The sequence below is a fragment of the Prionailurus viverrinus genome, chromosome A3 (genome assembly GCF_022837055.1).
Source record: "Prionailurus viverrinus isolate Anna chromosome A3, UM_Priviv_1.0, whole genome shotgun sequence".
In the NCBI taxonomy this organism is placed as follows: Eukaryota; Metazoa; Chordata; class Mammalia; order Carnivora; family Felidae; genus Prionailurus; species Prionailurus viverrinus.
In genome coordinates this window covers 62,302,493-62,325,391 of record NC_062563.1, presented here as the reverse complement: position 1 = coordinate 62,325,391, position 22,899 = coordinate 62,302,493, and the positions used below count along the sequence as shown (strand labels likewise).

The 22,899-nt window shown below is 37.0% G+C and overlaps 1 protein-coding gene across 1 annotated transcript in view; it reads right to left on the bottom strand.

Annotated features, from left to right (window-relative positions):
* Window positions 1-22,899, bottom strand: part of TMEM131 (transmembrane protein 131) — a 238,990-nt gene that overhangs the window by 135,706 nt on the left and 80,385 nt on the right. The window contains exon 3 of the mRNA XM_047851472.1: window positions 11,780-11,820. Coding sequence (XP_047707428.1) covers window positions 11,780-11,820 — 41 coding nt within the window. The remainder of the gene's footprint in view (window positions 1-11,779; window positions 11,821-22,899) is intronic.

The following is a 22,899-nucleotide window of genomic DNA, read 5'->3' as shown; positions in this document are numbered from 1 at the left end:
ATACCTACAAGGTTAAGCTGGTTGATAGTGTTGTTCAAGTCTTTTATACCTTTACTGATTTTCTGTTTATTTTATTGACAGCTGAATTTTGAAATCTCCAACTATAATTGTGAATTTGCCTTCATTTCTGTTTTTTTTCATTTACTTGGAACAAATATTTGGAACAAAAAACATTTATGTTTTCTTCATGTATTTGGAAACTCTGATATTTAGAATTATACAGACTTGGGATGATACATTATCTCTTCTGTAATAATAAAATGTGTTTCTTTATCTCTAATAATATTTCCTGTACTAAAGTCTAACTTCTCTGATAGTGTTATTCCCTATTCCATCTTTTTACTTTTTGTGTTTTTATACTTAAAGTTCATTTCTTCAGGGGTGCCTGGGTGGCTCAGTTGGTTAAGCATCTGACTTCAGCTCGGATCATGATCTGTGGTCTACTGAGTTTGAGCCCTACTGTCAAGTCCTGTGCTGACAGCTCAGAGACTGAAGCCTGCTTCAGATTCTGTCTCTCTGTCTCTGTCTCTGTCTCTCTCTCTGTCCCTCCCCCACTCACACTCTCTCAAAAATGAATAAATGTTAAAAAAAAAAAGTGCTTTTCTTCAAAATCACATCTCCATGACCAAAAGGAAGGTAATATTTGCAACACAGGATTACTATCCTTAATAAAAAACTGTTTAAATGGCAGAAATAAAGATCAAAGGTCCTATAGAAAAGGAGGTAGAATAAAAATGAACAGACAGTATCAAAAGATAAATATAAGCATAGTATAAAAGACATATACAACCTCACTCATAACTAGAGAAAGACAAGCTAAAACTACATGACAACAGAATTTCTCAGCTATCAGATTGACAAAAATTAAAAAGTATTCCCCTTTTCTGTAGGAAAAGCCGTAGGAATATAGTGACTCTAATTTACTGATGAGGGGTACGCCAACTGGCACAGCTCTTTTGAAAGAGAATTTGACAACACTAACAAACCTATATATGACTCACCAATCCCATGTCTAGGAATTTACCCTAACCATGCTCCTTCAACAATACAAATTACATATGCACTTATCTTTTGACTCAGAAATCCTAACAGTAGGAATCTATTCTGCAGATAACTTTCAAAAATGTGAAAATCCATATACACAAGGCTATTCTTTGAAGCAGTTTGCAACTGCAAAATACTAGAAGCAAATTGCTCGTATATAATCCACATCCACATAATATAGTATGTTGCCGTCTATAAAAATAATGAGAAAGGTCTCTAAAGGATAGATTTTTAAGTAAATAAAACAAAACATTAAAAAGTCTATACCATGCTTCCTTTTGTGGAGAAAGAAACATATTAAAAACATTCACATTTGACATTTTTGTATCATTCTGACTTTTTGAATCCTATTGTTTCACATATTTAAAATGAGTGCACTTGTAAGATGGAGGTAAAAAAATCTCAAATGGAATATAGACAGAAACCAAAGAACCAAACTTTCTTTTGAATGAACAGACCTGCAATGTAGATGATGATGGAAGAGGGCAGTGGAGAGGATGAAGAGAAAGGTAAAGAACATAACACACGTAAATTCTGAATATAGTATTTTTGACCATATACATTCAAACTAAAAATAAATTCTAAACACTGTACTTCAACTAGTAGGTTTGTTTTTCATGGTGGTATGAGTTAACCAATTTGAAATGAATTTGTTTGTATTCTAGGATTGAGAAATCAGGTATAAATTCTGTGGATAACTGGAGCCAGGTTTCTCATAGCTGGAGAAGACACAAAAAAATATACAGAAAATATACAGAAAAAAGGGACAGAAGGAACACTGTGGTGGTGTGTTAAAAATGGAGTTATTGGTAACAACTCATGGTTTTGAATATACATAGATATAGAAAGAGATGTGTGTGTTTGTGCACACACACATACAGAAACATTCCTAACTCTCACTAACAAGACCTAGAGACAACGACACCCCAGCAGCAATGAGTACACATAGCACACAGATCTTAGTTTGTAAATATCCTTCACTAAAATGAAGCAGAAGTCTCTGAATAAATAGGATATTCCAGGGCTTGGGCAGGAAAATTATGAGGTAAGCCTAGAACATCTTGATGTTTCAGAAAGTAAGGAAGTGTTCAATGAAAGGGGACATGTGAAAAGCATACAGAACAGACCCAAACATATATGGTCCATTGATTTTTAGTGACTGTGCTAAGGTAATTCAATGAGGAAAAGATAGTCTTTGCAAAAAATGGTGGTGAAATAACTGGATACATACACCTGCAAAAATGAAGTTTGACCTTTACATCTTCCTTGCACTAGAATGTCAACTAATAAACACAGAAAGAATGATAAAGTTAAAAAAAAAATCACCAGAGCAGTAATTTCCAGGCAAGAATCACCAGTGAATGCTGTAACTAGTAAGAGTTTGATGCCAAACAGCATATTTACATGGTCTCAAGGTACTTTTTGGAGAGGTATTTATAAATTACAAAAGAAAAATCGAACAAAGAGACACCATGTACCTGCTGATAATCAGACGGACTGGGCAGGACACAAATTTAAGTGATATTCCTGCCAAAAACACATAATCTGAAATGAAACATGAGAAAACCCAAACTAGGATGGTGGCCACTACTTATAAAATGGCCACTACTTAAAAAAAAATGTCAAGGACATAAAGAGACAAATCAATTGTTGCACATTAAAGTTGAGACTAAATAGACATGAAAATTAAATATGACCGATACGGACTTGAGGCTTGGACCAAAATTTATCTTCTTTTTAAAATAAAAATTGTCCCAATAATGGGACAACTGACAAAGTCTACAGATTAAAAAATACTATGTGTGTTAGTGTTAATATACTGATTTTGATATGTATACTTTGGTTTTATAAAATAATATCCCTCTTTATAAGAACTATACACTGAAGTTTTTAGGAGTAAAGGAGCAACATCTATAGCTGATTCTCAGAAAATTAAAAAAAATGCTTACATATACATTATATGTATACATAGGACAAACAGGGGAAGGGAAGGAAGAAAAAGGAAGGAGAGAAGAGGTAGAGAGGCAGATTGTGAATGATAAGGCATATGTAAAATATTAAATAAAGTGGGAATCTAGGTCAAGGGTATATAGGAATCCTTTGTACTATTTTTGCATCTTTTCCCTAAACTAAAATTACTGCTGGGGTACCTGGGGTGGCTCAGTCAGTTAAGCATCTGACTCCTGATTTTGGCTCAGGTCATGATCTCACAGTTCGTGGAATGGAGCCCCACACTGGACTCTGTGCTGACAGCATGGAGCTTGCTTGGGATTCTCTCTTTCCCTCTCTCTCTGCCCCTCCCAACCTCAAAATAAATAAACTAAAAAATGTTTACAAAATAACTAAAATCACCGCAAAACAAAAGGTAAAAAACTAAATATAATTTGAAAAATAAAGTACGTTTTTTAGAGATGGCATATACTTGGATCTTTATTTTTTAATAGAGTCTGAAAACTGGTATTGAAACCATTCACATTTATTATAATTTTTGATATACTTGATTTAAGGCTACCATCTTGCTATTTGTTTTCAATTTTGTCCATTTGTTTTTTATTCTTTTTGTCTTCTTCATCTGCCTTCTTTTAGATCAAGTATTCTTTTAGTATTCCACTCTGTCTCCATGACTGCTTTATTAGCTAGATCTCTTTGGGTTGTTTTTCTTTTCAAATGATTTTAATATATCTTCTAGTATTTGTTTCATCTTATCACAGTCTAACTCCAAATAATATTATACTACTTTACATATATGTAAGAGCTTTACAACTCAATTACCCCTCCCTTGCCCTTTGTACTGTCATCATACGTGTAACATATACAAGTTATCAATCCCATAAAACACTGTAATTACTTTTGTTTTTAAAAGTCAGTTATCTCAAAACAATCTTTAATGAGAAAAAATGTCTTTTATATTTATCCATATATTTTCACCTTTTTGGTGATCTTCATTATTGTGCTTAGAGCTGTGTTTTCACCTGTAACGGTTACTACCTTCAGAATGTAAAGAACTTCCCTAACACTTCTTATAGTGACAGTCTGCTGGCTGCACATGTTCTCAGCTTTTGTCTGGAAATGTATTTGTGGAGGATAATTCTGCTGGATATAATATCTTGGGGGTTGACAATTTTTTCTTTTGATATTTTTAAGATGCCATTTTGTTGATTTTGGGTTTGTACTGTCTTTGATGACAAGGCACCAGTCATTCTTCTCTTTAGTATCCCTACATGTGATTTATTTATTCCTGGCTGCCTTTCAATTTATCATTGGCTTTCAGCAATATGAATACTATGCGACTTGGTGTGGTTTTCTTTGTTACTTTTGCATTGGGTTTACTGAAGTTCTTCAACAGCCTTCCCCGCCCCCCATTCCTTGGAACTCAACTATATGTGTGTTAAATTGCTTGCCATGGTATCACAGGTCACCAGGGGTTTGTTTATTCTTTTTCCAGTAATTTTTTCTTCCTGTGCTTCAGTTTGGGTTGTTTCCATCACTATGTCTTCAATTTCACTTTTTCTTTTTTTAATGTCATCTATGTTGCTGTAAGTGAAATTTTCTACTTCAGAAACTATTTTTCAGCTCCAGAGGTTCCATTTATTTTTTCATAATGTCCATTTTTCCTTATTCTCATGTTTTCCTTTAAATCACTGAACACGTATAATAGATGTACTAAATTCCCTGTATGCTACTTCCATCATCTCTGTCATTTCTAGGTCTGTTTCTATTTTTTTTTGGGTCATTTTATTGGTTTTCAACATCTTCAATAATCTTTAATAATGTACTGGATTCTATTACATTATTACTATTTTGAGTTACTTTCATTTACACATGAATTTCAGAATTGGTTAGATTATAGGCAATCTCTACTGTGGGGATTTTGATCGGGATTGCATTGAAATATATAGATCAATTTGGGGAGAACTGACACCTTAATATTGAGTTTTCTTATCCATGAAGACAGTATTCTCTCTCCACTTATTTGTAGGTTTTCTTTAATTACTCTCAGTTAAGGTCAGAGTACAGGTCTTGCACATCTTTGGTCAGACTGATCCCTAGGCTCACTGGCTGCTAAATCTACCCAGAATAGTCCTTTGCCTAGGAAGCTGGGGCACAGGAGGCCTGTCACTCAGCTGCTGAGCAAAATGAAAATGCTCTCCCAGGACACAGGGCTGTGTAGGAAAAAGGGGCTGCTCTTTTCACCAGCTGCCCATTCTGATCATCCTTATTTGTGGGAATGGGGTAGAGGAGAGACAAACTTCACCTGATTACCACCAGCCACTCAAAATAAGCCTCTATAGCATGAAGCTTATGGAAAATGAGATCTGCCAGTGCTCGCTGGCGGCCAAATCCAACTGGAATAACTGTTCCATCCCAGTGAGCTGGGAGAGATGGGGAACATCCATTTGTCTGCTGAGCCCACTGAAATAGTTCTTAGCAAGGCAGAGCTGCAGGGTGATGGGTGCAGTCTCTAGCTTAAATACTATGGCTTCCCACTGCTCTCACCAAGTTTATATAGATTTTGTTGAATAAATATTTCTCAATTCATTGTAAGTCCTTTGATCAATCTCCAGATATTCTGTTTTTGCAGATTTTAATCATCTTAAGAAATGCTTCTTATGGGGAGAAGTCCCCAAGCTGCTCACACCACCATTCCAGAAATCTCAATTCTGTCACACTTGTATTTAAGGTGAGAGTAATATGATACTTTTAAAAAATAAGTGAAGTAAATTGGCCTACTCAAAGGAGCTTACCAACATCTGCAAATGCAAGATGCATTTAATGCAAAGCGAACCATACCTTTACTTAAGCTCACTTCTGATACGCTGACTTCCTATTATCAATTTACTACAGTCTTTAAGATTTATGCAAGGTAGTACTTTTTTTTTTTTTTGCATATATGTCACTTCATGTGCAGCTAAAAGCTCCAGAGTTAGAAAATAAAAGTACAAACCCAAATGAAATCTTAAAAAACAGCTTAAGGACATTCCCTTTAGCTTTTTCAAAAAATTTAAAAATTTAAAACTGCAAGTGTTAGCAGACTTTATCTGCCATTGAGATATTACCAAGTTTGGGATCTAACTACAATTTTCTAGGGCTTATCATTAACTGTAGGCAACCAAAACAGTTGTACCCAGTAATAAGCAAATTATACAGTCATTAAAGAATCCCAACAACCCTTAATTTGGAAAATATTTCCCAGCCCAATATTTTGGCTTAATTCCCAGAGATACCAGAAAACATAAAGATTAGAAGACTCTGGTTCTTCTTATGAACATTAAGTGCGCACACGCGTGCGCGCACACACACACACATACACACACACATATCCTTCTTACTAAGTTGTATATACTAACATTTTTTAGCTCTGATAACAATATTAACACTAGTGTTGCCCCAATGCAAGACTTCTGTACTAACTGTTCCTGTGTCTGAAATGCTCTTCCCTAAGACTTTCACCAGGTAAGCTTAAACATCATTTCAGAGAAACCTTCCTCAACATCCAAAGTTAAGAAGCAATGGAGTCCTGCCTATTCCAAATAAACTCTAGGTGAGTTTATTTATTTAGTGACTTACTGTCTGTTTCCCCATTGGAACACATGCTCTATACCAGCGCAGGAGTCTTGGACTATCTTGCCCATCCAGCACTATAGCAGATTTAAAATACGTGCAAAGATTCCCTGATAACTCCCCTGGCCTTGGAGGTGACCTCTTATGAATGGAATATGGCAGAAGTGATAGTGTGACTCCAAGACTCAATTACAAAAGACACTGTGGCTTCCTCCTTGTTTCTCTTGCATCACCTGTTCTGGGGTCACCAGCTGTCATGATGCAGCAATACTTAAGCAAGCCTATGGAGGGTTCGACACGGTGAAGAACTAAGGCCTCCTGCCAACAGCCAGCAAAAACTAAGGCCTTTTGCAAGAGTTCTATGAATGAACCATCCTGAAGAGGATGTAGCACTCCCAGGCCTTCAGATGACTTACAGCTTTGGTTGATACTTTGATTGCCATGTCAGGAAGGATCCTGAGCCACAACTACTTTGCTAAGGTGCTCCAAAATTCTTCACTCCCAGAAGCAAAAAGATAAATCATGTCTGCTGTTTGAAGCTGCCAGGTTTGGGGGTAGTTTATTATATTACACGGCCATAGATAACAGATACAATTACCGAGTCACCAGTTCTTATAACAAAGCCTAGCATACGCAAGGATCCCAGCAAATGTTTGCTGAATGACTGAGCAAATTATCAAATATCCACAACTTGTATTCATATAACATTTTAAAGTTTATAAACTACTGTTACCCAGGCAAATATTTTCATTTGATCCTCACAACAAATAATGCATAACCTTATATCATATATATATCAGGCAAAGAAAGAATCTTCCCCAGTTTACAAATGAAAGTCATGCTCAGAGCAGTTAGACAGTTGTTTTCAAGGTCACACAGCTGGTAAACAGAGAACTCAGGACTTCTGATGCCTAATCTTCCACCACAGGGCTCCACAATCCTAGGAAAAGTCATCCATAAAGGATGGCATCGTGTCGCAAAATATTAAATCATTACTGGTACTCGTTATAATATTGTGGTGTTCAACTCAAATAAACACTGATGGAACACTATATGCACATTCTCTACCATCGTATCATAAAGGCAGCACATGCTTTAAACAAAGTATTATTATGTAATTGATAACTGTATTAAAACAAATTAGAAAGCATGAGCTGGAACATAGGAGAGGAATAGAAAAAAAGAGTATTCTGGAAAATTCTGTTTTCCGTGGTTTTACTTCCCACAATCCTGAGGTCGTGAAAGCAGTAGTTCATTCCCCTGCAGTGTCCTGAAAGCCCTTGGAGCCAAGCCTGCCCCCCAAAACTAATGCAGATGATAATGGTGTGTGGTGAGGGAGAGGAGGGAGAAGAAGAGGCAGGAGAGGAAGAAATGGTGGCCAGAGGCTAGCATTTACTGTTGTACTGCCATACAATGCACTAGCTATAGAATCATTTGATTAGCTGATCTTTTCATGATACAAATTTCCCTGGGGCAGGTTAAATTCCACTTACAGAATGAGAGTTTTGACTCAAGAGATCATGTACAAGCAATGTGGGAAAGGATGGGGCTGAATCTACTGGCTTACTGAAAAAGCCAGAGAGAAGGTAGCATGTGGATTGTAAAACTGGGGAAGAGAAAAAGTGAGAAATTGATGCAGAAATGACTACAGAAGGTCAAAAGACAAAGGGTCCCTCCCTCCCAGCAATCTCTAAAGCTCAGTGGACACTGACCATGTCCCTGAGGAGAGAATGGTGGACGTGGCACACTCCAGAGATGGAGACAAGACTCTGGAGTCAGAAGCTATGACCTCAGCTATGACCTGGGCCTGATGATGCAAGTGAGGCACATGCGTGTACCTTATGTACATTGATCCCTGCAATTAAACCCATTATAAACATCCTTCTCAAGAGTGCTGCTTTCTTCCACAAAGTAGGCTGTGTTTTGTCACTTCAACACCTATGCTTTATGACCTCATCAGAACGGGTGTCTTCAGTGCCCTTCAAAGATGCCTGCAGGCAGGGGCTGTGTGCATAGTCCCTGCACTGAGCAGATACTTTCAGAAACTCCCAGGAATGAATACTGGCTAAAAAAGAAAATCCAGGGAATACTGAAGGATTCCATACTTGCTATGCAAAGAGAGTGAATGCAACATGGGGCTGGCAAGATGATGAATTTTAATGAAACTCTGCCACTTTACCCATCAGCATATCCTTCGGTTCTAAGGGTCTCAGCTTCCTCGTCTGTTAAACGAGGGGCTCAAGAAGACCATCTAATAGGGTCTTCTGTACTTAGAATACTTAATCATATGATAACTTTCATTTTACTCAAGTTTTCAAACCCAAATGCTGGCACTTTTATAGAATAGTTTGTTTTTAAACTGAAAACAAATCACAATTTCTGTTGTTCTACAACTACACATTTTATTTACAACGTCTGTTCTACAACTGCACAATTTTGTATTTTCATTCACATTTTATTTTACATATGCATGTTCATTAAAGTTATTCTTACTCAGAGAGAGCTCTGGCAGTGTTTAATTTGTGCAGCACTAAGTCACATATTTTAAAAAATGGCTAAATCCCTTCAATGTGGAAGCTATGTTCTAATCATCACATGCCTGGTATGTATGGAGACTGTACTTGCTTTTCCATGTCACAAATGTTTTAAAATGACTTATTAAGCGTGATTCATAAACCCTGTTCTTTAGTTTAGTTTTTAGTTAGTTGATATGAGGCTCAAAATATAAATTTAGACCTGTATGTTGTTATGGACTGAATTGGTATCCCCCACCCCAATTCATATGCTGAAGCCCTAACCTCCAATATGAAAATCTTGAGAGGTATTTCGTTTAGAGAAGGCCACAAAAGTGAGGCCCTCATGATGGCATTAGTGCCTTCAAAACAAATGACACCAGAGAGCCTGCTTCCATTCTCTCTCTTTGCCATCTGAGGATAAAGGGAGACAGTAGCCATCTTGTAAGCCAAGAATAGAGCCCTCACTAGGGAACCAAATCTGCTGGCATCTTAATCTTGGACTTCCAGGCCTCCAAAACTGTGAGAAATAAAAGTTGTTTAAGCCACTCAGTCTATGTGGTATTTTGTTACAGCAGTCTGAACTAAAACATATGTTTAGTACCTAATCCAGTTTCAAACCCACAGGGTATGCATACCAGTTTGAATCAAGTGTTTATCCAGTTCATGATCTTGGTCAAAACAAAAGTGTGACAGTTTTAAAACATGTCTGCAAATCATCTGATATTCCTGCTATAGATAAGTGGGGGGTCATTCCCCTCACCTTATCCCTCACCCCCATGTCTCTCCACTTCCGCCATGTCTTGAATCAAGAACCACCTAAATGAATGAACAACAGCATCTGACAGAGATAACACTATGACTTCAGAAGGCAGGTTGAAAAAACAAAAGTGGGTTCTCTGTGAGATGTTCTCTTTTGAAATCCAGTTATAATCCTGTGAGGGAGCCCAAACAAGCCTTTGTGAAAACACCAGGCAGAAGGGCCCACATGGAGGCATTCTAGGTGACAGCCCAGCTGAGGTCCCAGGTAACAAGCTAGCATCATTATGCAAGTGAACAGGCCTCTATCTCTGGAGTCTCCCCAGCAGAGGCCCCAGTCATCATGGAGCAGAGACAAGCTATCTTTTCTGTGTTCTTTCTGTCTCAACTTTTTACAGAGTCTGACAGCATAATAATATGATTGCTTTACGCTAGTAAGTTTGGGTAGTTTGTTAGGCAGATGTAGATCATAGGTAAGTGGAACATGAGATCAGAATATAATTATGTATTGATGTAAATTCTTCATTATATTAGGAAAATACCTTAAAGCCAAATCTTGATCATGGATGAATAACATCATCTTCATAAATGTAGCCAATATAGTTTCATAGCTAATTTCCTAACTGCTGCAATAAAGTATCATGGAAGAAGCCTAAGATAACAGGCATGCTTTTCTTCCCATCAGTTTAGCTCTAAATGAGTCAGAGTCTAGGTTCTTAGATAGCCCAGCCAAGTCTAGCATCAGGCTAGATGTGAAGTAGTCCAGAAACAATCCATCCTTGTGCCAAAGATATTTGGGAAGGGGTAGAGGGATGGAAGAGTGGCATTATGCTATATAATCATAAGAGCAGAGAAGTCTACATCTTACTGTAGGCAGTGGGTGTATCCTTTGGTCAGGGTTCATGGGTAGAGCCCGTCCCAACAGGGCATATATAAAATTAGGGAGATGGACAAAAATGGGGAAATAGGGCCACGTTATTGCAGATATGAAAGAGTGAAAAGAACAAAACCAGTGAATACTGAAGGAGTTTCATTTTGCTATTTATGAAGTTAAACTTATATAGTCTTAATATGTGCTATATCTCTCTCAAAATAAAGTTCTTTGCTGATGCAATCTGCACTTCACTAGCCCTAAGGACATTCAAGGTTATCTAATTCACAGATAGCTCACGTTGTCCTTTAAAAACCAGGTGCAGAACCTCTGGCCTGGAAAGGTTATGAGGATAGTAACTTTCTTTCACATTGTCTAATAGATGTGAAAAGCTACCAAAAGACCAAAGAATTCAGATGTGAGGAAGACATCTTCAAATTCACAAGCATGTACATATTTTCATAAAACCTTAGGGTAAAATAACTCCCTTGTTTGTTATCATAGAGGAACTGGGTTCAAAAGTGTTCTCTTTCAGTCACAAGACTGAGTTTCACTGCTCTGAGTTCCTCCTCCGGGGGCCTGCAGGCGGACATCCTGTAACAACTGAGGGTAGCAAGGGTCGGTCCATGAAAGGCAGCAAGAGCCACAAGAAGTCACCAGGGACTTACAAAGCTGATCCTCTAAGAAGCAAGGGGGCGTTTCACCCCTCACTGAGGGTAACACCGTTTCATATACAAGGAAGAGAAAGGCTACGCAGTATATCACCTGCAAATCCAGATTTAAACCTGGTTTGCCATACACAGTACTTGAAATAATATGATATAATGTGATTTATAAGTTGCTTTTCCTTCTTCACCAAAAAAGTTGGTGCAAGAGAAGGACAGCATTGCTGGAATCCCCCAAAAAGAACTGAAGTTATGTTATTATCTTATCAAATACATAAAATTTTATACATTATAACATATATATGTGTGTGTGTGTGTATATATATATATATATATATATATATATATATATATTCCTTCCTTACCTTTTCTGTTGATACGAACTGAGTCCAAGTGTTGTCTCAGTCTGTAAAAGGAAGAAAACCATGACAATACTGAAAACAAATCTTTATATTACAGACATAGAGAACATCCAAAATATACCGTAGTTTCAACTTTGATCTTATACTCACTCAGATTTCCAGGTTAAACCTGATCCCTAAATCATATGAAATGATTTGCCACATTATGTAATTCAAACGAGAGAATAATTTGGGATTAGATTTTAAACACACATGGAAATAATACAATGTAATGTGATTGATTTTTAAAAGCTTGCCCAACCAATATATCCTGTGAAAAAAGCCCTGTCTATAATCACTTTGTGAGGTTACTTGTGCCTCTCACTGCTCTCTGCTTACCAGCTATGTCATGGGTGCTGGGGTATCACGGTTCCTGTCATCAGGGAACTGAAGGTTGTGGGGGCAGAGGTAGGAGGAGACAGTCTTTTAAAACTAAATAAATATGAAAGAACTACGAAAATATTGGAAAGGTTGTTGTGAAAGAGCACAAATAGGTGATGTGCTTCAGTATGTCATGAGGAAAGGCCTGTGTGAAGAGATCATATTTATGTTAAATGTGATAAAGTGTAAAAAAGAGCTGTGTGTGGAAGCAGGGCTGTGTGGTAGTGGAGAAAACAACATGCACAGAAGTCCTACTTGAGGAAAGAGCCTGGATGTTGAAGAAACAGATAGTAGGTCAAATTGGATGGAGCTGGGCTGGGCAGGGGTCAGACCATGCTGTGTCCTGGTAAGAAGTCACGGTAAATTTGGAACATGTTCTATCCTAAATGCAGTACAAGGGGTCTGTCGGAGTAAGAGAGACAGAGACAGACATGGTCTGATTTAAGTTTTAAAGATACTATTCTGGCTGCAGTGTAGAGAGGATAAAGGGGAAGACAAGAGAGAAAGCAAGAAGTTGGTAGGCAATTGATGAAGATAGTTTCTTAATAATGATATGTGAGAAAATGCCAAAATCCTAAGGAATACTGTCAGTGAACTTATTCCAAAAGGAGTTAGCTTCTATGTTATAACTAGAAAAAGCAGTAGAATTGTGGCGTTATTTTTCCCATTAATATGTATTCTTTTGAAATGGTATTTTGAAAAATGTATACAGGGGAAATATGGTAGATGTGGGAAAATGTCTTTATTGTTTGAAAGTGAAAGCTCAGGTGCAGGTGAAGTGTCAGGATGTCCGTATTTTTCTTTAAATTCTGTAATTTCTTTAAATTTCTTTAAATTGTTTCAGGATTATGACTTGCATGTGCATGGAAGTATGTGTGTATAATAAAGGAAATATGGCAAAATGTTAATAACCGTTGCAGCAGTAGGTAATTCATTCTCATCTCTTCTATCTCCTTAAAAATATGTCTAACTTTTCAGGATGCCTGGCTGGCTCAATTAGTTAAGCATCCAACTCCTGATTTCATGGTTCATGAGATCGAGCTCCGTGTTGGGCTCTGCACTGACAGCACGGAGCTTCCTTGGCATTTTTTCTCTCTCCCTCTCTCTCTGCCCCTCCCCCACTTGTGCACACACTCTCTCTCAAATAAGTAAACTTTATGTATGTTTAACTTTTCGTTATGAAGATTTTAATGATGGGAGCAAATCACATATCTGGTAAAGGGTTAATATACAAATACATAAAGAACCATTACAATTCAATTTTGCTACTGATAAACAGCAAACAAACAAACATGATTAAAAAATGGTGGACAACTTGATAGACCTTTCCCCAAAGAACATATACAAATGGCTAACAGGCCCATGAAAAGATGCTCAACATCACTAATCATTAAGGAAATGCAAATCAAAACTACAATAAGATACCACTTTACTCTCGTCAGGATAGCTACTATCAAAAAACCAGAAAATAACAGATGCTGGTAAGGCTGTAGAGATATCAGTACCCTATGCACTACTAATGGGAATGTAAAATGTGGTGTTGTGATGGAAAATGGTACGGTGGTTCCTCAAAAAATTAAACACAGAATTACCACATGATCCAGCAATGCCACTTCTGGGCATATACCCCAAAGAACTGAAAGCAGAAAGCAGGGAATCAAACAAATATGTGGACATCCATGTATATAGCAGCATTGTCCACAATAAAGTTGGAAGAAATCCAAGTATCTACCAATGGATAAACGGACAAAATGTGGTTTATATGTACAATAGAACATTATTCAGTCTTAAGAAAAACGAAGGAAATTCTGACACATGCTACGGCATGGATGAACCTCGAAGACAAAGTCAACACTTACACTAAGTTAAATAAATCAGTCACAAAAGGACAAATACTACATGATCCTATTTATATGAGGTACTTAAAGAAGTCAAATAGAGATAGAAAGTAGAATGGTGGTTGTCAAGAGTTAGGGTGAAGGGAATGAGGAGTTACTGTTTATTGAGTACAGAGTAGTTAAGGTTTGGGATGATGAAAAAGTTCTGGAGCAGGATGGTAGTGATACAAAATCAAATATGAATGTACTCAGTATCACTGAACTACACAATTAAAATAGTTAAAATTATAATTTTTATGTTATGCATATTTTGCTACAATTTAAAAAAAAAAGCTATAGTAATGAAGACATGTGGTACTGCCATAAAGATACACAAATAGATCAATGGAACTGGAGAAAGGCCAAAATGAACTCATAGATTTATAGACATTTGATTGACAAAGGCATCAATGCAGTTCAATGGAGAAACATGTATCTTTTTAGCAAATGGTGCTGGAACAACTGGACAAACTTATGTAAGGGAATATAAGCCTTTATCCTTATGTTATACCATGTATTCAATTACTTTTATACAGATCATAGATCTAAGCATAAAAATTAAAATCATACAGCTTCAACAAGAAAACACAGGAGATTATCTTTGCAATCTTGGAAACAAAGATTTCATGAACAGGACAAAAAGACACTAACTGTAAAAGGAAAAAACTGATATACTGAACTTCATCAAAAATTTTAAGATGCTCACCAAATGACATTGTTATGAAAATGAAAAGGCAAACCATATGCTGAGAGAAAATATTTGCAAATCACATATTTGATGAAAGACTTGTATAATAAACATGTAAAGAACTTGTGAATCTGAATACTAAAAGCCACACAATTTTTAAAAATAAGCAATTATACAAATGTCAGTTAAGTGCATGAAAAGATGCTCAGTATGTTATTAAGGAAAAGCAAATTTAAATTGTAATGATATACTATACACCTATTACAATGTCCAAAACTGAAAATATAACAAGAGTTGGTGAGAATGTGAAACAACTAGAATTTCCTTACACTGCCAGTGAGAATGTAAAATAAAACCACCACTCTAGAAGAAGCTTGGCGATTAAAAAAAATTTTTTTTTAACGTTTATTTATTTTTGAGAGAGAGGGACAGACATACACACACACAAAGTGTGAGCAGGGGGAGGAGCAGAGAGAGAGGGAGACAGAATCCAAAGCAGACTCCAGGCTCTGAGCTGTCAGCACAGAGCCTGAATGCAGGGCTCGTACTCATGAACAGTGAGATCAGATCTGAGCCAAAGCCAGACACTTAACCGACTGTGCCACCCAGATGCCCCGAAGCTTGGCAATTTTTTACAAAGTTAAACATATGATGATGCCACTCAACTCCTAGATATTTGCCCAAGGGAAATACAAGAAAAACACTTATACATGAATGGTTACAGCAGCTTTATGTTTATAGCATGTTGATAGCAGGTCAATACTGGTATAATCCAAATTTCCATCAACAGGTGAATGGATAAATGAAGTGTGGTATATCTATACAATGGAATACTACTCAGCAATAAAAAGAATAAAGTAAAGACTGGGAACCTTTTTTCTTAAACATTTATTGTTTTACAATAAATATATTATTTTTAAAAGAGCAGAAAGTAACATTTGAGGAAAAAAAAGAATAAACTGATGATACACACAACATGGATGAATCTCAAAACAATTATGTGGAGTCTGAGCACCCCCCCCAAAGTACATTCTGTGTGACTGCATTTATATAAAATAGTTTACAATATAAATTGATAGTGACAGCAGATCAGTGATTGTCTAGAGACAGAGGTAAGGATGGACAGATTACCAAGGGATACAAGTAAACTTTTGGGTGTGATGGATAGGTTCATTATCTTGATTGCAGGGATGGTTTCACAAGCGTATAAATATTCAAACTCTTCAAACTGTACATTTTAAATATGTACAGGTTATTGTCTGTCATTCATACCTTAATAAAGAACGTAACCTAAGAATTCTAGAACATGCAAAACTCTGTGGTTCTCATGTGAAGTTGACCGAAAGGGAACTCAGAAAGTTTATCACCCATGTACACTTTCTTAAGGGGGAAAAATCTTCATGAAGACAATCTGGCCAACAAGATTACTCATGAAGAATTGCAAATGAGGAAGCTGTCTTGTGAAAGATAGGCAGATGGTCACGGTAAAGGAACTGTGGAAATAAGATTAGAAAAGCAGAAAGTAAATGTTGTTTTTGAAGTATAAGCCACAAAATAGAAAAATCATTTAATTATAATAAAGAATAAAAATCTCAGTACATGCCAACAAAACACCCTAAGTATTGAAAGTAAAAAAATCACAATAGACACTATTTTGTTTTTGAAATAATTTGAGAAATAATAGGTTAAACATAATTTAAATGTATATCTGAAAGTTAACCCCCTAAATCAAGAGAGAGAAAAAAAACAAAAAAGGAAACATAAAAATTGGATGCAGTAAACACATATACAGTATGATTAAAGGAGATAAACTCATCTAGTTAAAAAAGACAAAAGGATTGTGTTAGAAAACCAAAGCCCAACTGTAAACTGTAAATACCTGATACAAAATGATGCAGAAATGTTGACAAACAATGGGCAAAAATAGGGTAAATGTCCCTATACCCCAAAAAGGGGAAAAGGGAAAAAAGCACACAGAGAAGGGTTACAATATTAATAATCTTACAATGAAAAGATTTGTTGAGTTTGTGGGGTTTTTTTATGTTTTGTGTCAGAAAATATTTATTCCACTCTCACGCTTGAATGACAGCAGCTGGGTATATAATTTGAGATTCAAAATCATTTCTATCAGAATTTTTACATCATTTCTCCATACTGTTTTAGCTTCCAGTGTTACTGGTTTTGTGTGCATGCGTGCGTGTGTGTATGTGTGTGTGTGTGTGTGTGTGTGTGTGTGTGTGTTCAGTTTCAAGTTAGTTAACATATAGGATAGTATTGGTTTTAGGAGAAGAATTTAGGGATTCATCATTTACATACAACACCCAGTGCTCATCCCAACAAGTGCCCTCCTTAATGCCCATCACCCTATTTAACCCATCTCTCTACCACCTCCTTTCCAGCAACCCTCAGTTTGTTCTCTGTATTTAAGAGTCTCTTACAGTTTGCCTCCCTCTTTTTTTTTTAATGTTTATTTTTGAGAGAGAGAGAGAGAGAGAGAGAGAGAGAATGAACACAAGCAGGGGAGGGGCAGAGAGAGCAGGAAACACAAGATCCAAAGCAGGCTCCAGGCTCTGAACTATCAGCACAGAGCCCGATGTGGGGCTCGAGCTCACAAACTGTGAAATCATGACCTGAGCCAAAGTTGGACTCTTAATCGACTGAGCCACCCAGGCACCCCTCCCTCTCTGTGTTTAATTTATATTTTCTGGGTGGGCAATGTGGTCAAACAGCTTTCAATGTCTTCTTTGCCATCTGTATGTTCTTTTCAGTAAAATGTGTGGTCATGTCCTTTGCTGAGTCCATCTGGATTTTTTTTTATTGAATTTTGAGAGTTCCTTATATATTCTAAAAATGAGGTCCTTTATCAGATACATGGTTTGCAAGTATTTTCTTAGCCTATAGTCTGGCTTTTAATTTCTTCACGTGGCCTTTTGCAGAGCAAGCTTTTAATTTATCAGCTTTTCCTTTACGGATTGTACTTTGGTGTCTTTGGTGTCAAGAACTCTGCATAGCCCTATATCCTGAAACTTTTCTCCAATTTTTTTTCCTAAAAGTTTTATAGTTTTATGTTTTATATTTAAATCTACAATCAGTTTTGAGCTAATTTCTGTATACAGGGTATGAGGGCTGTCTGTATATTTAATACTATATAAATATTTTTTAGTGTTCTTTGATCCTAGTTTTTAAGGCTATTTTTGAGCCAGTTATTTAACTTTTTTTGTACCATTTATTTTTAAAACAGAAGGTAGGAAATGGTAATGTGAAGAGAGTACAGAGTCAAAAATGGGCATGAGATGGAGAGCAGACAGTTCTGAGAAGACTTAGAATTTGAAGTAAAAAAACACAAAGAAGCAGTTCTGCTTGCCCTAGCCAAGCAACCATGGGAAATCTGTCAGGAGACTTTCTGTCAACTGTGAAGAGCTGCACAGATGTTAGCCTCCGATGAAGGCCTTCCTGTGTCCCATGCATGTCCCCAGCTCCAGCAACAGGTAACTGACTTGACATGATGAGAAACAGCTGCTCTGGGCATAAAGTTAGTTGTTTATATTGTAAAATGAGAAACCATAGCTATGTTTGCAGTGAAAATCATAGAAAGGAAACAAATCAAAGTATTAACTTGTATTACATTTGGTACTGGGATACAAGCATAACACCCCAAGCCCCACTCTAGAGCATGGTGGTTCAGAATGTAGGCTTTAGAGTCCAAAAGCTTCGTTTTGAATTCTAGCTTTACCACTTACAAGGCACTTACTGGGTTAAGTTACTTAAACTCTCTATACTTTAATATACCTCCTGGTAAATGATCATAAAATTAATGACTAACTCATGTATTTAAGAATTTAAAAGAGTGCCTGGCACTCCACAATATCCAGTAAATATTACCTGTAGTTATTTATTATTTTTCCAAATCTTCCATATTTTCTACAAGAATATATTTCTTTTATAAAAGAACTACTTTACAAAAAAAGATGAGTACTTTTATAATTCTGTATACATCCAAATCACAGTTCCTTCTCCCTTTATCTTAAGAAAAGAGTAAGGCCATTCCCAAGAAAATTTAGAACAGAGGCTGATAATCTTACAGTCCACAAGCCAAATCTAGCCTGCCACCAGTTTTTTGTTTTTCCCTTTTATTATTATAGTAAAATACACATAATGTAAAACTTAACCATCTTAACTATTTTTAACGGTATAACAGTTCAGTGGTGGTATTCATAGTGTGTGACGTTACTACCATGTATCTCTAAAACTCCTTTCATCTTGGAAAGCTGAAACTCTATACCCAATAAAACAACTTTCCATTCCCTCCTCCTTCCAGCCCTGGCAAGCATCATGCTACTTTCTGTGTTTACATTTTGACTAGTCTAAGTACTTCATATAAGTAGAACCATACAGGATTTATCTTTTTGTAACTGACTTATTTCACTTAGTGTATGTCCTGAAGGTTCATCCATGTTGTACCATATGTTGACCTTTCCTACCTGTTTAAAGTAGTGTTCTACTGTATGTAAAAAGTGGTCTATTGTAAACTTCATTTTGTTTACCCATATATCTTTCAACGGACCCTTGAGTTGCTTCCATGCTTTGACATGGTATATAATCCTTTTAATATGCTGCTACATTCAGTTTGCTAATCTTTTGTTGAGGACTTTGTATCAATATTCATATATGATATTGATCTGTACTTTTCCTTTCTTGTAGTGCACTGGCTTTGGTATCAGAGTAATGCTGGTGTCATAAAATAAGTTAGGAAATGTTCCCTTCCTCCTAAATTTTTTGGAAAAGTTTGAGAAGGATTGGCAGTTTTTCAAATGTTTCGTGGAATTCACCAATGAAGCCATTAGGTATAGGGTTTTCTTCTTTGGGAGATTTTTGATTACTGATTGAATCTTCTTACTTTTTATAGGTCTATTCAGATTTTTTTAAATTTCTTTACGATTTCATCTTGGTATGTTTCTTAGAATTTGCCCATTTAATTGAGGCTACCCAATTTGGTGGTGTACAATTGCTCATGGTACTCTCCTATAATCCTTTTTATTTCTGTACAATCAATAGTAACATCCCCAATTTCATCTCTGAGTTTAATGGTTTGGTCTTCTTTCATTCTTAATCCACACAGGTAAGACTTTGTCAATTTTGTTGATATTTTCACAGAACCAAATTTTGGTTTCATTTATTTTCCCTATTTTTCCTATTCTCTAGTTCATTTATCTCTGTTCTCATCTTTATTACTTCCTTCCTTTTGCTAGCTTTGGGTTTAGTTTGTTCTTATTTTTCTAATTCCTTAAATTATAAAGTTAGGTTACTGATTTGAGATTGTTTGGGGTTTTTATTTTTATTTTTTTAGGTAGGCTTCATGTCCAGTGCAGAGCCCAATGCAAGGCTAGAACTCAAAACCCTGAGACCAAGACCTGAGCTGAGATTAAAAGTTGAACGCTTAAATGACTGAGCCACCCAAGTGCCCCTTTTGTTTTTTAACATAAGCGTTTATAGCTATAAATTTCCTTCTTACCACAGCTTTTAGTGTGTCACGAGTTTCTGGTGTGCTGCATTTTCATTTTCATTTATCTATCTATATTTTCTAACTTCCCTTGTGTAATTTCCACAAATTTCTGAATTTTTCAGTTTTCCTTCTGTTCATCTTGTGGTTGGAGAAGAAACTTGTATGATACCTATCTTATAAACACTTCAAGCGCGTTCTTCAATAGTCTTCAATAGACTTCTGGGAAGAGTAGGAGGATCCTAACTAAGCTCACCTCTTTCCCACAGACACACCTAGGTAATAGCCACATCAGTGCAACTAACCCAGAAAATGATGTGGGCTGGGAAAACAGACTCGCCACAGTTCACTGTAGAGAAGAGGCCAACTGAAAAGAGTGGGAAGGGCAGAAACATGGTTGGGAATCAATCTCCTAGCGAGTCTAACCACAAGCAGGAGGGAGGGACACAACAAGCAGGGAGTAATGATAGAAGCAAACTATACACCATGCACCCCAGACAGGAGGACCTACCCTAAGAAGATAAGATCTCATAACATTTGGCTTAGAAAACCAATGGGCCTTAACTTTGCAAGTTTTACAATCACTGGAGCTTAACTTAACTCTGGGTACTTTACAACCTCTAGGTCTGGGAGAGCTAGAGGCCATTAGGTAACTGAGTCCCTTCCTTTAAAGAGACAACATGACAATTCCATGAAGTACATCATAGAAGCAGCAGTCTGAAAAGTGCCTGGGGGTGTATGTGAAGGTGATTTATTTACTAAAATCAGAACATGTGCTGGAGGGGGAGGAATCTTTAGGAGACTTCCTTAAGAACAAAAGATCTGGTGGGTACCATCCCCCACCCCCTCACATAGCTAGACACTTGTGGGAGCCAGTGAAAACAGCCTATTTGCTAAGACGGCAACACCACACACCAGCATTCTCCTGCAGATCTGCCCCGTCCAACCTGCCCCACTCAGTAGAAGTCCCTCCAAAGTGGCTCCTGCTGTCACTTCTTGCAAGCAGTCCTGGCAGGGACCAGTACCACTCCAAAGTAACTCCTCCTCTGGGGAGAGGGGAAGATAACCACACACACCAGTCTGACTACAGCCCTGGCAGATGAACTGGGGGTAGACATCTGATCTGACTGCTGGCCCTGTCCACCAATAAAAACCTCTCGGGGGGCACCACAGAGAGAGAGCTCTGAAGTTCCGTGCAACTGTAGCCTAGGCACACTGGAGGAGGACAGGCATCTGGTCTGACCACTAGATATCACCTAACTACAAGTGCAAGGCAGCCCCAGACTGGCTCCTTAACAGCACAGGGACCAAACTGTACCCCAAACAGGTAAAGTGGACAACAGCAGCTAACTGGACTGAAAACAAATGCTGCTCAGCCACAACAGCAGGACACACACAACCCACATAGGGGACACCCCTGAAGTGTATGGTTCTGGTGAACGTGGGTCATTGCACTACAGGGCACCACAGGTACTCTTCTCAAGGCCACTACTTTCAAGATCAGGAGATAGGGTAGATTTTTCCTAATACATAGAAATTAACACAGAGTTAGACAAAATGAGGACACAGGAATATGTCCCAAATGAAAGAACAAGACAAAAACACACCAAAAGGGTTACATGAAATGGAGATAAGCAATATGCTCAACAAAGAATTCAAAGTAATGGTCATAAAGATACTTACTAGATTTGAGATAAGAGTGGAGGATCTCTGTGAGAACTCATTACAGAGAGAAAATATAAAAAAGAACCAATCAGAGATGAAGAACTCAATAATTGAAATTAAAAATACACTAGAGGATATCAATAGCATATTTAGAGGAGGCAGAAGAACAGATTGGAGAGCTGGACAACAGGTAATGGAAAGCAAACAAGATGAAAGATCAAAAAGAAAAAAAGATGAGCAAAAAATGAGAATAGGTTAGGGGAATTCAGTGATGTCATTAAGCATAATAACATTTGCATTATAGGGATCTGAGGAGAAGACAGAGAAAGGGGCAAGAATTTTATTTGAAGAAATAATAGCTGAAAACTTTCTGAATCTGGGGAAGGAAACAGGTATTCTGATCCAGGAGGGACAGAGAGTCCCCAACAAAATCAACCAAAGGAGGTCCATACCAAGGTACATAGTAATTAAAATGGCAAAAAGTAGTGATAAAGAGACTTTTAAAAGCAGCAAGAGAAAACAGTCACACACAGGGGGAACCCCATAAGGCTGTCAGTTGATTTTTCAGTAGAAATTTTGCAGGTCATAAGGGAGTGGCATAATATATTAAAAGTGCTAAAGTGGAAAAGCCTGCAATTGAAAATACCTTACCCAGCAAAACTATCATTCTGAATAGAAGGAGAGAGAAAGAGTTCCTAGACAAACAAAAGTTAAAGGAGTTTACCATTAAACCAGCATGACAAGAAACATGAAAGGAAATTCCTTGAGTGAAAAGAAAAGTACATAATCAGGAGGAAACAAATTATGAAAGGAAAAATTTCACAGGTAAATGCAAACATAATAAAAGTAGTAGATTTATCACTTATAAAAAAAGTAGAGACATTAAAGTACAAAAACAATGAAATCAGTTAAATATATATAAGTTAGTCAAAGGATTCACAAAATAAAAGGTTGGAGAAAATGACATCATATA